This window comes from Aythya marila (assembly GCF_965140915.1).
Source record: "Aythya marila genome assembly, chromosome: 28".
Classification (NCBI taxonomy): Eukaryota; Metazoa; Chordata; class Aves; order Anseriformes; family Anatidae; genus Aythya; species Aythya marila.
Window position 1 is genome coordinate 2,350,188 of NC_139069.1, and position 14,657 is coordinate 2,364,844.

At 51.5% G+C, this 14,657-nt stretch overlaps 2 protein-coding genes across 2 annotated transcripts; one reads left to right on the forward strand and one right to left on the reverse strand.

Annotated features, from left to right (window-relative positions):
- Positions 1-2,100: 2,100 nt before the first annotated feature.
- Positions 2,101-3,042, forward strand: LOC309888273 (olfactory receptor 14C36-like; the record flags this gene model as incomplete). Its single annotated transcript, XM_082780511.1, has 1 exon — positions 2,101-3,042. One exon carries the CDS (start codon positions 2,101-2,103, stop codon positions 3,040-3,042), a length of 942 nt encoding a protein of 313 aa, XP_082636637.1.
- A 5,537-nt stretch (positions 3,043-8,579) lies between these two features.
- On the reverse strand, positions 8,580-9,515 carry LOC309888274 (olfactory receptor 14C36-like; the record flags this gene model as incomplete). Its single annotated transcript, XM_082780512.1, has 1 exon — positions 8,580-9,515. The coding sequence occupies one exon, from the start codon at positions 9,513-9,515 to the stop codon at positions 8,580-8,582; it is 936 nt and encodes a 311-aa protein (XP_082636638.1).
- Between the last annotated feature and the right edge of the window lie 5,142 nt (positions 9,516-14,657).

Below are 14,657 nucleotides of genomic sequence, written 5' to 3' on the forward strand. Positions count from 1 at the left end.
AGAATGGAGCATCAGTGTGAGACAACCTTGAGAAACTGCGGGATTTTGCCTACACAAACCTCCTGACATTTACAAGGAGAAGAGCCCAATCCTGCACCAGAGGAAGAGGAACCATAGACATCAGGGAAGACTGGAACCCTGCTGAGTGAGCAGTGCCCAGGAGGAGGAGGGCCTGGGCACCACGAGGGATGCCATACGAGCAGTGCTGCCTGCTCACCAGGAGCCAGGCCAGCTCCCTACAGAGCTGCCATATGAGGAGCATGGCCACCAAGAAAATCTGAGTTATAAGACTCAGCTCAGATCCTATGTGACACTACCCACAGAAGGGTCTGCATCCAGCAGTATAAGATTTGGGAGTCCCTCAGACACTCTGGTGAGGAGAGGAGTAATGGCTGTGGCAATGCTGAAAGTCCCATCAGGACTCAGGTCTTTCTGTCCATGGGTATGGCTGTTGTCTCTGTCACTGAGGCCTATGAGGAGACAGCTAATCGTTAAAGCACCAGGGCCTCATGGCCTCTTCGCCCCCAACAATGAAGCAGGCAGGGGTCGTACCATTCTCCTGCACTTGGCCATGCACATCCCCATCTCCTACTGACCCACAAAGAGCCCTGAGCAAGGTGTGGCTGCTAAGGATCTCCTTTCCCAGGGGACATGGGTCAAGGCCTGGCCCATGTGCTTGCTGACACACATCCAGTTTTCCTACACATCAGTGTCACCTTCACATTGCCTTTGTCTCCTTGTCCTCACTGCCTCCAGGGTTCTGCTCTAACGAGCTCCAAGGGAGGCTGTGTCAGTGCTGGCCCTCAGGGGGACACTGCAGGAAACTTGCCTCTGACTTGCACTTCTGGAGAGATGTCTTCAATTGTCTCTGAGTGCCTGAGGTTCATGGGCTCATCAGCAAAGCCCCCAGAGGGGTGATTGCAGTGCCTTGGGCTGGTGCTGTGCTGCTGAGCTGGGCCAGTCTCATGGGACAGAGAGAGCTCGTGGCAAGAGGGCCGTGGTGCAGAGAGACAGCTGTGCCCAGGAGCAGCTCCTCTGCACAGCGCAGCAGGGCTGGAGGCTCTGACTGCAGCTGGCACGCAGAGAGGAGAGAAGGAGAGAGGGCTTGGGGGCACTGAGGAGCGCAACAACAGAGGGCAGCGTGTGGCAAGACACATCTTCAGGCTCTTGACACCGGGAGGCTCTGGCAGCAGGTGGGGTTGCCAGAGGGGTCTTGTACAGCTGGCACATCATAAGCCTGATATAGCATATTTCAGGGTGGCTCTCACTCTACTTGTAATTTGGACTAGGAGAAACTTTAGAGTATGTCATTTATGAATGGGCATTTCAAGAGGAAGACTGAGGCTTGGTTAGTCTGAAGAGAAAGGCCTTTTTGGATTCTCTGCTTTAAGATTCTTGCAGTGGAGGGGAATCTGAGTGAGTGTGAGCACAAAGCTTGTGGGATGAGGTCTGTTAGCGTGGACAGGGAGGAGGTGTGGGGACAGAGAACCAGTTCCCAGCAGGGCCATGGGCAGGCGGTGAGAGGGAGCTGCTTCCAGAAATGCTGTGCGAGGGAGGGCTCAGGCACCTCCCTGAGAAAATCGCTGCTCTTCTCTCCCACCAGCACAGGGCAGCACAGAAAGACCAGACACAGAGAGACACAGAGAGACCAGCACAGACAGACCAGACGTGATGGACAGACTGGCTGTGCTCTCTGAAGTACACTCTGTAATAGAGGAATCTGTGATTCTGAGGATCCACAAGGTTTTCAATGTAGAGCAGCAGGAATGACAGTATAGAAAAAAGAAATAGCCACAGCCCTTCTCTGCCGTTAGGTGATTTGGGAGCAACAATTTGTTCATAAGAATTAAAATAATCTGAGAATATGCAATGTTCCTCTTTACTTCTTTCTATAGGTAAGGACTGTTAACTACACTGCCCAAAGCAGAGTCCCCTGCTCCCAGGGACACCCTCGGGAAGCAACAGACAGAGCTCATGAAATGGACCTGCTTAATATCTACTTAATAGGCTGAAACTGAATCAGATATCATCAGATAATTTTGTTGTATTTTCTTACTGCCTTTTCCCTCCTTGGGAGAACCCTATGGCCAAAACCAGCAAATGCCCAACAGCAGCTCTGTGAGCGAGTTCCTGCTGCTGGCATTCGCAGACACACGCGAGCTGCAGCTCCTGCACTTCGCGCTCTTCCTGGGCATCTACCTGGCTGCCCTCCTGGGCAACGGCCTCATCCTCAGCGCCGTAGCCTGCCACCACTGCCTCCACACCCCCATGTACTTCTTCCTCCTCAACCTCGCCCTCCTCGACCTGGGCTGCATCTCCACCACTCTGCCCAAAGCCATGGCCAATGCCCTCTGGGACACCAGGGCCATCTCCTATCAAGGATGTGCTGCACAGGTCTTTCTCTTTGTCTTCTTTATCACAGCAGAGTATTCCCTTCTCACTGTCATGGCCTATGACCGCTACGTTGCCATCTGCAAGCCCCTGCACTACGGGAGCCTCGTGGGCAGCAGAGCTTGTGCCCAGATGGCAGCAGCTGCCTGGGGCAGTGGCTTTCTCACTGCTGTCCTGCACACGGCCAACACATTTTCCCTGCCCCTCTGCCAAGGCAATGCTGTGGACCAGTTCTTCTGTGAAATCCCCCACATCCTCAAGCTCTCCTGCTCAGATGCCTACCTCAGGGAATTTGGGACACTTGTGTTTACTGTTTCTTTAGTCTTTGGTTGTTTTGTTTTCATTGTGGTGTCCTATGTTCAGATCTTCAGGGCAGTGCTGAGGATGCCCTCTGAGCAGGGCCGGCACAAAGCCTTTTCCACGTGCCTCCCTCACCTGGCTGTGGTTTCCCTGTTTGTCAGCACTGCCATATTTGCCTACCTGAAGCCCGCTTCCATCTCTTCCCTATCTCTGGACTTGGTGGTGTCACTTTTGTACTCAGTGGTACCTCCAGCAGTGAACCCCCTCATTTACAGCATGAGGAACCAGGAGCTCAAAGTTGCAGTGAGGAAGATGATTCTATATGTGCTTCTTAAGCATCAATGTTGTTAATATTATCGTGATTTGTATCATATCATTTTCATATTTAGTAGTATTATCATATTGTAATCATTAATAATAATCCTCTGAAGACTACCATTGTATTTGAGAAATTGACATGACAGATTTTTATATTATTTTTCTTTTTTATTTTTAAAATAATTTTTAATATTGATTTAAATTATTTAGTAATTTATTTACTTTGAATACATCTTCTAATCAACCAATTGAACTAGGCTTCCTCTGTAGGTATAGTCAATTAAGAAAAGAGCATAACTTCACTGGTCTCAGCTGCCATCTCTTCCCATTTCCTCTGGAGCTGGGGGAGCAGCTGCAGCACTCAGGAGGGGCTTGGGGCCAAGAGCCGAGCTGACACATGCAGGAGCAGCCCTGGTGGCACTCGGGGCTGCCCCTCACTGCCCGCTGGACTCTGCCTCTCTGCTGCCTTCGGGGCAGGGCTGCTGCTTCCCTGGAGCCATGACCATGACCAGCAGCAGGACGTGGCCTTTTCCCTGCTACTCTCTTTTGGTCTCCACATTGTTCTCTTGTGCTCTTGTACGTGGGTTAGCCATCAGATCTCATGCACCTTGGTGAGTTTCCTGATGCCCCTAGAGTGGCATCTCCTCCACATCTCTGTACACCTCTTCTAAAGCTGGTGTCAGAAATACACCCTAGGTGATCCTCCCTGGACAGCCCTCTCGTTTTTCTGGGCTTCAGGATGGATCAGATTCCCATAGTGATCACTGAAGGACAAAGGGCTGGACTGGAATCTGACTTCTTGGTAGCATATGGCCCAGCAAACAGTAATAGCTGGCCTTGACTGGCCTGGGAGTGTCCACTGGTGCTGGGTTTGATGGCAAATGGCAACCTGGAGAGGAATGTGGAGCTGCTCTGTGGCTGGGCCAGGCCTCTTGTGCTGGCCTGGGGAGCGGGGCTGGCCCTGCAGGGCACAGGCACTGTGTGCTGGGGATCTCCCAGGAAGAGAGCAGGGCTCCTGCAGGTTCACGGACCTCCACCTCCTGAGCTGGGGCTGGCCCCAGCGCAGGGGCTGCTGGGGAGGCCCAAAGCCACCTTTGTGCCAGAAGCTGCAGTGCCTTTGAGGGGCTGGGGCTGTGGTGGCCATGCCCAGAGCCCTTCAGCAGCCTGCACTGGGCACTGCCCAGGGGCCAGCCCAGCCTGGGCTGCTGGGCTGGGCTGGGGAGAGGACAGGGAGCTGGGGAGAGGTGGTCAGGGGTTGGGCTGGGCTGGGCAGTGCCCGGCAGAGGGCAACAGCAGCGTCAGGGAGTGGTGGCAGCATGCAGGGGAGGGCTCCCAGCAGGGCTTGGTGCTGCAGAGCCAGGGCTGCACCAAGGGAGCCCAGAGCTGCAGGGGCAGGAGAGAGGAGGCCGAGGGCCAGGGAGGATGCTGCAGGGGCAGGGAGCTCAGCATGGCCCTTGCAGCCCCCTGCCTCTGCCCTTGGGCTCGTCCCCGGCCTTGGCTCTGCTGGCAGGAGCGCTCCTGGCATGCGCTTCCTGGCCTCCCCTGGCCTGCGCACAGCTGCTGCCCACTCAGGCTGCTGCCACAAACGTGTCCTCACAAGCAGCACCACCCCTTGGGCTGCTTCTGCTGGCCTCCCCCACCCAACTGCCTTGATTCCTTGTCTCTGCTGGGCCTTACCTTCCACACCCGAATGCATCCCTTTGCTATCAACACCCTCTCCACTGCACCATGGAATGACAGTGCCATGGTGGGACATGTTTCCAGTGTGCTGTCTACCAGACACAGTAATAAATATGACGAGCAGGACTAGAGGGGTCCTCCTTCCAGCCAGGGGGAGGCAGGGAGGAAAGGGACAATGGGATTTACTGGAATGGATGTATTTAATGGCTGGGTACATCAGACCCACAAAATGTATCACGCTCTACTAGACACCGGTGCACAGAGTACCCTGATGCCATCAAGCTAGAAAGAGGTAGAACACACCTGTATTTCTGGAGTGATAGGGGAATCCCAAAAGTTAACTGTACTGGAGGCTGAAGTGAGTCGAACTGGGAAGGAATGGCAAAAGCACCCCATTGGGACTGGTCCAGAGGCTATGTGCATCCTCGGCATAGACTGCTTCAGGAGAGGGAACTTCAAAGTTCCAAGAGGGCACCACCAGTGGGGCTTTGGCAGAGCTGCCTTGGAGACAAAGGACATGAAACTGTTATCTACATTGCTTGGCCTTCCACAGAATCCTTCTGTTGGGGGTTTGCTGAGGTTTGAAGAACAGCAGGTGCCAATGGCTACCATGGTGGAGCACCTGAGGCAGCATCGCGCTAACCGAGACTCCCTGATTGCCATCCATGAGCTGGGTCATCGACTGGAGAGCCAAGGTGTAGATGTAGAGCTTGGGAGCGTGGTTTAGTGATGGACTTGTCAGCACTAAGGTAAAGTTGCCTGACCTGGGTGACACGTCCCAGAGTAGTGTCGGGCACAATGCAATTCTTTTTGCCTTCTGCATCTATAGCACAGGAAGTAGGACTTTGCCCTACTCTATTGACTGGGCAGGTCTTTTCACTCTACTCAGTGTAGGTTTCTGTGTCTCTAAGGGGACAATCTCCCCAAAGAGGCCATGCTCATGGGTACATCTATAGCCAATAGGCAGAGTGGATCCCCCAGTCAGCATGCCAAACAGGTGCCTTCTGCTGGCCTAGCAGGGCCACTGCCAGATGTCAGCCTAAACGTGCAGATCCCAGGGAGAAGTCAAGGGTGACCTGCCACCTCCAGACAGAAATGACCTCACAGTCCCTTTCCGTGACAGGTTCCTGCTGCTGCCCTATCAAGTGCAGAGACAGAAGTGACCTCAGAGTCCCATTCCTCCTTCTAAGGCAGGAGATCCTGAGGCAGAGCTGACTACTTTCTAGTTCCCACTGGACTGGGGCTCACCTTTCTGGGTTAGAGAGTAAACAAAGGTTTAATGGGAAGGTTTGGTGTTCTTCTGTGTTTAGGGTATGAGCAGGCTCTGTGGTTTAGTTCATTTTTACATCTGCCTAGAAGCCGAGGTTTAAATAGAGCATTTTAATACTAATGTTAAGGGAAGGGATTAGGGTGAGCAAGAGAGTAAAGGTAAAGGAAAGGGGCTATAGGCTGAGCTTTGCTTCAAAGGATACTTTGTGTTCAAGCATTACAGAAGTGGATTCCTGTCAGAGTGTTGGAGGAGCATTTAGCTTTAGGGATTAAAACTACTGGTTAAAATAGTGTTAGGGCCATATATGACTGTACAAGTCAGTGTTACCGCACGATCTGCATTACATGATGCCTCTTCCCTCTACGAAATCATTATTTTCTGCTGCCCATGCTCCTCTTACCACCCCCAAAGATCAAAATTCTCATGTCCAGGTGTTGTGGTTTAATCCAACCGCAGCTAAACCCCACACAGTCATTCACTCATCCTCCCCCCTCCCTCTCTGGGATGGGGGAGAGAAACAGGAAAGTGAAGCCTGTGAGTTGAGATAAAGACAGTTTATTAAGACAGGAAAATAATAATAACAATTACAATAATAACAATAATGGTGATAATAGTACTACTACTAATAATATGTACAAACAAGTGATGCACAATGCAATTGTTCACCACCCACTGACCGATGCCCAGCCTAACCCTGAGCAGTCCAGCCCTCCTCCCCAGGGCTACCAACCCCTATATATTGTTTAGTATGACGTCAGAAGGTATGGAATACCCCTTTGGCCAGTTTGGGTCAGGTGTCCTGCGTCTGTCCCCTCCCAGCTCCTGCTGCACCCCCAGCCTGCCTGTTGGCAAGACAGAGTGAGAAGCTGAAACATCCTTGGCTTGGTGTAAGCACTGCTCTGCAACAATTACACATCAGCGTCTTACCAGCACTCTTCTCATCCTAAGCCAAAACATAGCACCCTACCAGCTACTAGAAAGAAAATTACCTCTGTCCTAACTGAAACTAGGATATCTATCCACCCTTTATTCCATACTATTGAGGGATTTCTTGAAACAGCAAAAATCCCATGGCTTGCTGTAGCTGAGCAAACCAAGCTACCAGGGCAACAATGAGAAGTTCCCATGACAGTGTTCCCACATCGCCCAATTGAGGAATTCAGGAAAATATTGTTACCAGTAGCTGGCCTCAAGGACAAGGTCTATGTGACTGCTAATCACAAGGGGGTTGTTTTCTTGCAGGTGGGGTTGTTTTCTTGTAGCTGTTTGTCTGAGTGCTTTTGACCAATAATCTTGTGTGAAACACTGTCCACCCCTGTTAAGTTCTCTATAAAAGTTAGGCTATTCGGGCAATAAAATGGAGCATGATCTGACTTTGCTGGTGTCTGTCGTGCTTTCGGCCATGCTTCCTGCAACACCATACCATTTATTTCATGCTCAGGTTCCACTCCTTACAAGACCACGTTCTGCTGCTGACCATGGCCATGGCTCCAGGGAAGCAGCAGCACCAACCCAAAGGCAGCAGAGAGGCAGAGCCCAGCGGGCAGTGAGGGGCAGCCCCAAAGGGCCACCGGGGCTGCTCCTGCATGTGTCAGCTGGGCTCTTGGCCCTGAGCCCCTCCTGTGTGCTGGAGCTGCTCCACCAGCTCCAGAGAAGATGGGAAGAGACGGATACTGAGATCAGTGAATTTCTGATGGCTTCTTTATTGTCTTTATTTACACTGGAAGATTAGTCCTATGGGTAGATTAGATGATTTGGTCAAAGTAAATAAATTAATTAACAGGCAGGATGCTAAGAATAACATTACTGAAATAATGATAAAAGTGAACTGACATGAATCACAGTAATTTCACATAATTATGACTATATATTATAATCCCATTATTGATGTTTAAAAAGCATGTATAGGAGCAGTCTCCTCACTCCATACTTTAAGTTCTTGTTTCTCATGCTGTAGATGAGGGGGTTCAGTGCTGAAGGTATCACTGAGTACAGAAATGCCAGCACCAGGTCCAGGGATGGGGAGGAATTGGAGGGGGGCTTCAGGTAGGAAACCATGACAGGCCTGAGGGAGGTGGATACCATGGCCAGGTGAGGGAGGCACGTGGAAAAGGCTTTGTGCCAGAGCTCTGATATAGAGACAACAGGACTGTCACCTAGATCCACAAGGTCTAATCCAAATACACTGCTCCTACCTGTGGCAGCTGGGCTCTTGGCCCTGAGCCACTCCCGGATGCTGGAGCTGCTCCCCCAGCTCCAGAGGAGATGGGAAGAGAAGGATACTGAGACCAATGAATTTCCACTGAGTTCTTTCTTGTCTTTAACTACCAAGGAAGCCTGCTTCTGTATATGCATTAGACCATGTGGTCAAACCTAACACAAGATGTAACATTCAGAATGCTAAGAATGAGATTTTTAAAAACAAAATGAAATATTGTTCAAATTTTTACAGAGAAAAATAATTTAAAAAATGTTGTGTCATTTTTCCAAATACCCTTTTATTTATTTTAGTATTATTATGAATGATAATGTCATGATAACAGTAGTAACAATAAAAATGATACGATATAGTATGAATCAAAATATTTGCACAGTATTAAGAATACATCTTCTGAACACATCATGGATGCTTAAGAAGCATGTATGGAAACAGTTTCCTCACTGCATTCTTGAGCTCCTGGTTCCTCATGCTGTAGATGAGGGGGTTCAGGGCTGGAGGCATCACCGAGTACAGAAATGCCACCACCAGGTCCAGGGATGGCGAGGAAATGGAGGGGGGCTTCAAGTAGGAAAATATGCCAGTGCTGACAAAGAGGGAGACCACAGCCAGGTGAGGGAGGCACGTGGAAAAGGCCTTGTGCTTGCCCTGCTCAGAGGGCATCCTCAGCACTGCCCTGAAGATCTGCACATAGGACAGCACAATGAAAACAAAACAACCAAATGCTAAAAATGCGCTAAAGACCAGAAGACCAGCTTCCCTGAGGTAGGCATCTGAGCAGGAGAGCTTCAGGATCTGGGGGATTTCACAGAAAAACTGGTCCACAGCATTGCCGTGGCAGAGGGGCAGGGAAAATGTGTTGGCCGTGTGCAGGACAGCATTGAGAAAGCCACTGCCCCAGGCAGCTGCTGCCATCTGGGCACAAGCTCTGCTGCCCAGGAGGCTCCCGTAGTGCAGGGGCTTGCAGATGGCAATGTAGCGGTCGTAGGCCATGACAGTGAGAAGAAAAAACTCTGCTCCAAACAAGAAAGCAACGAAAAAGACCTGTGCAGCACATCCTTGATAGGAGATGGCCCTGGTGTCCCAGAGGGCATTGGCCATGGCTTTGGGCAGAGTGGTGGAGATGCAGCCCACGTCGAGGAGGGCGAGGTTGAGGAGGAAGAAGTACATGGGGGTGTGGAGGCGGTGGTGGCAGGCTACGGCGCTGAGGATGAGGCCGTTGCCCAGGAGGGCAGCCAGGTAGATGCCCAGGAAGAGCACGAAGTGCAGGAGCTGCAGCTCGCACGTGTCTGCGAATGCCAGCAGGAGGAATTCAGTGATGGTGCTTCTGTTGGACATCTGCTTTATTTGAGATGTCGTCCTGAACAAAGAAGAGGATGAGAGTAATAAAGTACAAGAAATGTATCAGAGGGAAATTAATTCAATTTCTCATTTAAAATTATCACTTATATTGTGCACTTTCTGGCAGACATTTGGCAGATCCCTTTCATGCATCCTGATTCATTCTGTCTGAGGGTGTCTGTTGGAACAGGGGGCTCTACTGTGGGTAATGCAGGAGTCAGTCCTGTTCTTCAGCAAGAGGTGAAGAAGAACATGGGGAAATGTCAGTTTCACTTCCCTCCTGATCTCAAAGAGTTTTGGCTAGTGTTGCTCCCAGTTCACCAAACTGTGGAGGCTTTTTAAATTTTAATTTTAATTTTTTTTTTTTTTAATTTTTTTCTTTCAGCTGTCCCACCACTCCTGAGGAGTGTTTCTAAGCCACAGGTCCTGGTTATTTCTGCTGGACTCAAAGGGAATCCTTGTAGATCATTATCAGAGAAAAAGGGACTGTCTATTTAGTGCACAGTGTTCTTCAGGGAGGACAGCCAGTCTGTCCATCAAGTGTGGTTTCAGCTGCCCTGTGAGAGCTGCAGGAAAGTTCTACTCACATGTTTGATTGAAAAGAGCAAAGACCCTGCTGAGAGCAGAGGAATCCAGGCTCAAAGTGCCCATCTCCACACCCCTCACCCTGTCCCTCGACCCAAGCACACCGAGGGCACACACCATGGGCATGTGAAACCCCCATCCCCAGACAGCCTGGGAACAAGACCAGCAGCAGCACGGCCAGCTGGAGAAGCCAGGAGGAATGCCAGCGTGCTGCTGCCAGGGGAGGCAAGGCCAGGGAGGGACAGACGGACACTCAGCAGACCCTCCTGTGCTGCAGCTCTGCCTGCAGAGGACGCAGCTCCTGCTGGGGACACCGGGGGATTGAAGACAGAGGCTGTGCTGGTGGGAGAGGAGAGCAGGGGGTGTCCCAGGGAAGGCGCCTGCCCTGCAGGGGGTTGCAGGGAGGTGCCTGAGCCCTCCCTCGCACAGCATTTCTGGCAGTAGCTCCCTCTCACTGCCTGCCCATGTCCCTACTTGTTTCTACGTCCCAGCTGGGAGCTGGTTCTCTGTCCCCACATCCCCTCCCTGTCCATGCTCACAGACCCCATCCCACAAGCTCTGTGCTTCCTGAGTACAGGACATCAAAGGGGTTGCAGCTCCTGAAGACCTGACAAGCCCTGAGGAGACAACAAACATCGATGTTTCAGTCTTTAGGCTGAGGTGCCTGAAGGGATTTGATCACGTTAATTGCTGCCATATTGATCTCTCCCTGCAATACTCTTGGAGTCTCAGTCTCCTGTAAAATCCAGACAATTCATTGTCATGAACCCTGCCTTCCCTCCACTCCAAGAATCTGAAAGCACAGAATCCAAGCAAGTCTTCCATTTCAGATAAACCAAGCCTCGGTCTTCCTGTTAAAATGCCCCCTCAGGAATACCATTCTCTAAAACATCTTCTATGCCACATTACATATAGAACAAGACCGACCCTGACAGATGCTATCAGCCATCGGATGTGCCAGCTGTAGAAGACCCCTCTGGCAACCCCACCTGCAGTGCCCTGCTGCCAGAGCCTCACGGTGTCAAGAGCCTGCAGATGTGTCCTGCCACACGCTGCCCTCTGTTGTTGCGCTCCTCAGTGCCTCCAAGCCCTCTCTCCTTCTCTCCTCTCTGTGTGCCTCTCTCCTCTCTGTCTCCTCTCTCTGTGCTGTGGTCAGAGCCCCCAGCCCTGCTGTGCTGTGCAGAGGAGCTGCTCCTGGGCACAGCTGTCTCTCTGCACCACGGCCCTCTTGCCACGAGATCTCTCTGTCCCACGAGCCCAGACCAGCTCAGCAGCACAGCACCAGCCCAAGGCACTGCAATCACCCCTCTGGGGGCTTTGCTGATGAGCCCACAAACCTCAGGCACTCAGAGACAATTGAGGACATCTCTCCAGAAGTCCAAGTCAGAGGCAAGTTTCCTGCAGTGTCCCCCTGAGGGCCAGCACTGACACAACCTCCCGTGGAGCTCGTTAGAGCAGAACCCTGGAGGCAGTGAGGACAAGGAGACAAAGGCAATGTGAAGGTGACAGTGATGTGTAGGAAAAGTGGATGTGTGTCACCAAGCACAAGGGCCAGGCCTTGACCCTCGGCGCTTGGGAAGTGAGATCCTTTCCCTTGACAGGTTGCTCAGGTCTAATGTGGGTCAGTAGGAGATGGGGATGTGCATGGCCAAGTGCAGGAGAATAGTTCGACCCCTGCCTCGTTCATGGGTGGGGGCGAGGAGGCAATGAGGCCCTGATGTTTTAATGATCAGCTGTCTCCTCCTAGGCCTCAGTGGCAGAGACAGCAGCCATAGCCATGGACACAAAGACTTTGGTCCTGTTGGGACTTTCAGCCTTTCCAGTGTCCTTGCTCTTCGCTGAACCAGTTTGAGCAAGCACCACTGCTCATACAGCATTCCTCATGGAGGGTGTTCACAAGTCTATGGAGCTAGATGGGAAATAGCCGAGGGTGCTGAGGGAGCTGGCAGAAGTGCTCAATCAAGCTGCCTTCCCTCATTTATCAGCAGTCCTGGCTACCAGTCAACTGGTGACTAGCAATTGTGATGCTCACCTACAAAATGGCTGGAAGGAGGATCGTGGAACTACAAGCCTGTCAGTCTGAACTCGGTCCTGGGGAAGCTCTTGGAGCAGATTATCTTGAATTCCATCACACAATGCTTCAAGAACAACCAGGTGATCAGGCCCAGCCAGAATGAGTTTGTCAAAGGCGGGTCCCGCGTGGCAAATCAGATCTCAAGGTGTGACAAGGTAATGCTCGCAGTGGACGAGGGAAAGGCTGTGGATGTGCTCTACCTAGACCGCAGTAAGGCTTTTCCATCTTTTCCCACAACATTCTCCAGAGAAACTGGCTGCTCAAGGCTTGGACAGGTGTACGCTTTGTGGGGTTAAAAACTGGCCCAAAGTCATGGTAAATGCAAATAAATGCAGGTGGAGGCCTGTCCTTAGTGTCCCCCAGGGCCCCATACCGCGGCCAGGTCTCTTCAATATCTCCATCAATGATGTGGATGAGGGGATCGAGTGCACCCTCAGTAAGTTTGCGGACGACACCAAGTTTGGAGTGAATGTTGATCTGGTAGAAGGGCTTGTGAGGCCACAACTGGAGTACTGTGCTCAGCTCTGGGGCCCCAATAAGGATGTGTATCTATTAGAAGGAGTCCAGAGGAGGGCCATGAGGACGATCAACGGGCTGCAGCACTTTTCCTAGGAACATGCTGAGGAAGATGGGTTTGTTCGGCCTAGGCAAGAGAAGGCTCTGGGGAGAACTTAAAGAGCCCTTCCAGTACCAATAGGGGGCCTACAGGACAGCTGGGGAGGGACTCTTCATCAATGTCATGATAGGAGTAGCGGTAATGGTTTTAAACTGAAAGAGAGTAGATTTAGATTAGCCATTAGAAAGAAGTTCTTAACTTAAGGGTGGTAAGGCAGCGGAACAGGCTGCCCAGGGAAGCTGTGGATGCCCTGTCCCTGGAAGTATTCAAGGCTAGGTTGGATGGGGCTTTGAGCAACCTGGTCTAGTGGAAGCCGACTCGATGGTGGGGCAGAGTGAGAAGCAGAGAAAGCCTTGATGCTGTGCAAACACTGCACAGGAACAGCGACTACAGCCGTGGGTGACCAACATTGCTCTGGTCACATATTAAAAACACAGCACCGCAGGGACTGTTCTGCAGAGAGCAACTCCATCCCAGCCAGAGCCAGTGTCCTCATGAGGGACAAGAAGGCCCTGGAAGGAGCCAGGAAGTTGCTAATAAGCACCAGGACAATTGAGGAAGCCCAAAGGCCCTTCTGAAGGGTCACCGACTGCCAACTGAGAGGCAGTGCTGGGCAGTGGGGAGGGCCAGGAGAAAGACTTGTGAGAAGGCTGTGAGAAACAAGGACACTCAGGGCTTTTGCAGATCCTTAAAGTCCTGCCTGAGTCCCCAGATGGAAAGCAGTATATGTCTGTGGGTGGAGAAGTAGCCCAATCTTGGGACTGGGACAGGGCTGAAGGTCCCTGTGTGAAGCTGGACCGATGGACAAGTGTCCACCTTGCATGTGTGCCTCAGCCTGGGAGCAGGGGCCTGCCCACGGTGCAGGATGGCTGGGCTGTGCTCAGCCATGCCCCAGGAGATGACCTTGCTCTCTTCCTCCCCACCACTCCCCACACGGGGCAGGCCCTCAGGAAACACCCCTGAGCCTGGAGATGCACCAACCTGCTGCGGTGAGGTGCCACTACTGCAGGGGAAGAAGGGAGGGTTGGAGAGACATGTGGGACCTGCGGGCAAGAGTGGTGTGGTCTGGGGAAGTGAGTGTCTGGGAAAAGTTACCCTGGAGCCATAGGAGCCATTCTGGAAAGGAAACTTGTAGGCAGGAACAGCACTTTTGTGGCAGTGCAGAGCTGCTGGGCACATTGTGCAGGCTGTTCTGATGGACATTTGTGTCCTTTTCCATCGTGTATTAAGTGCCACTTTTCTCGGGAATAGAGTAGCCAAAATAGCAGTGACAGATAGTCTAAGATCATGAAAGGCATCATAAACATGCCCCTAAAAAGATAACCGATATGGGGAAATCAGAAGACAGCCCAGGAGAAATGTGAGACTGAGAGGAGGGAATAGGGGCTTGGCCAGCCAAAATTAAGGATTTTGTAGAGGTAAGAGGGTTCAGGTTCTGCTGATGCTGCCGTAACTGTGACTTAAAATAGTCATATGAAGCTATTCCCTGGCTTCAACCTGTAAACTAAATTCCTAAACCTAAATGCTACTCAGCACCTTGACAGGAATCCACTACTCTAATGAGTGACCTCAAAGTATCCCTAGAAGACAAAACTCAGCCCATAGCCACTTCCCCTAGCTCTTACTCTCTTAATCACTCTGATCTCTGCCCTTAATAGTAGCATTAGAATGGCCTATTTAACACTAGAAAACTGCTTAAGGGACCTAAACAAAACCCTAACTCCAAATTAATGTGAGGGGCCATGGATCTGATCAGCTTGTGGGCCACAAGGAGGAAATGGGTGGGTATGCTTTCAGGAGCTCTGCTCTGCCTCAGGATCTCCTGCCCCAGCAGGAGGAATGTGACTGTGGCAGGGACTGTGAG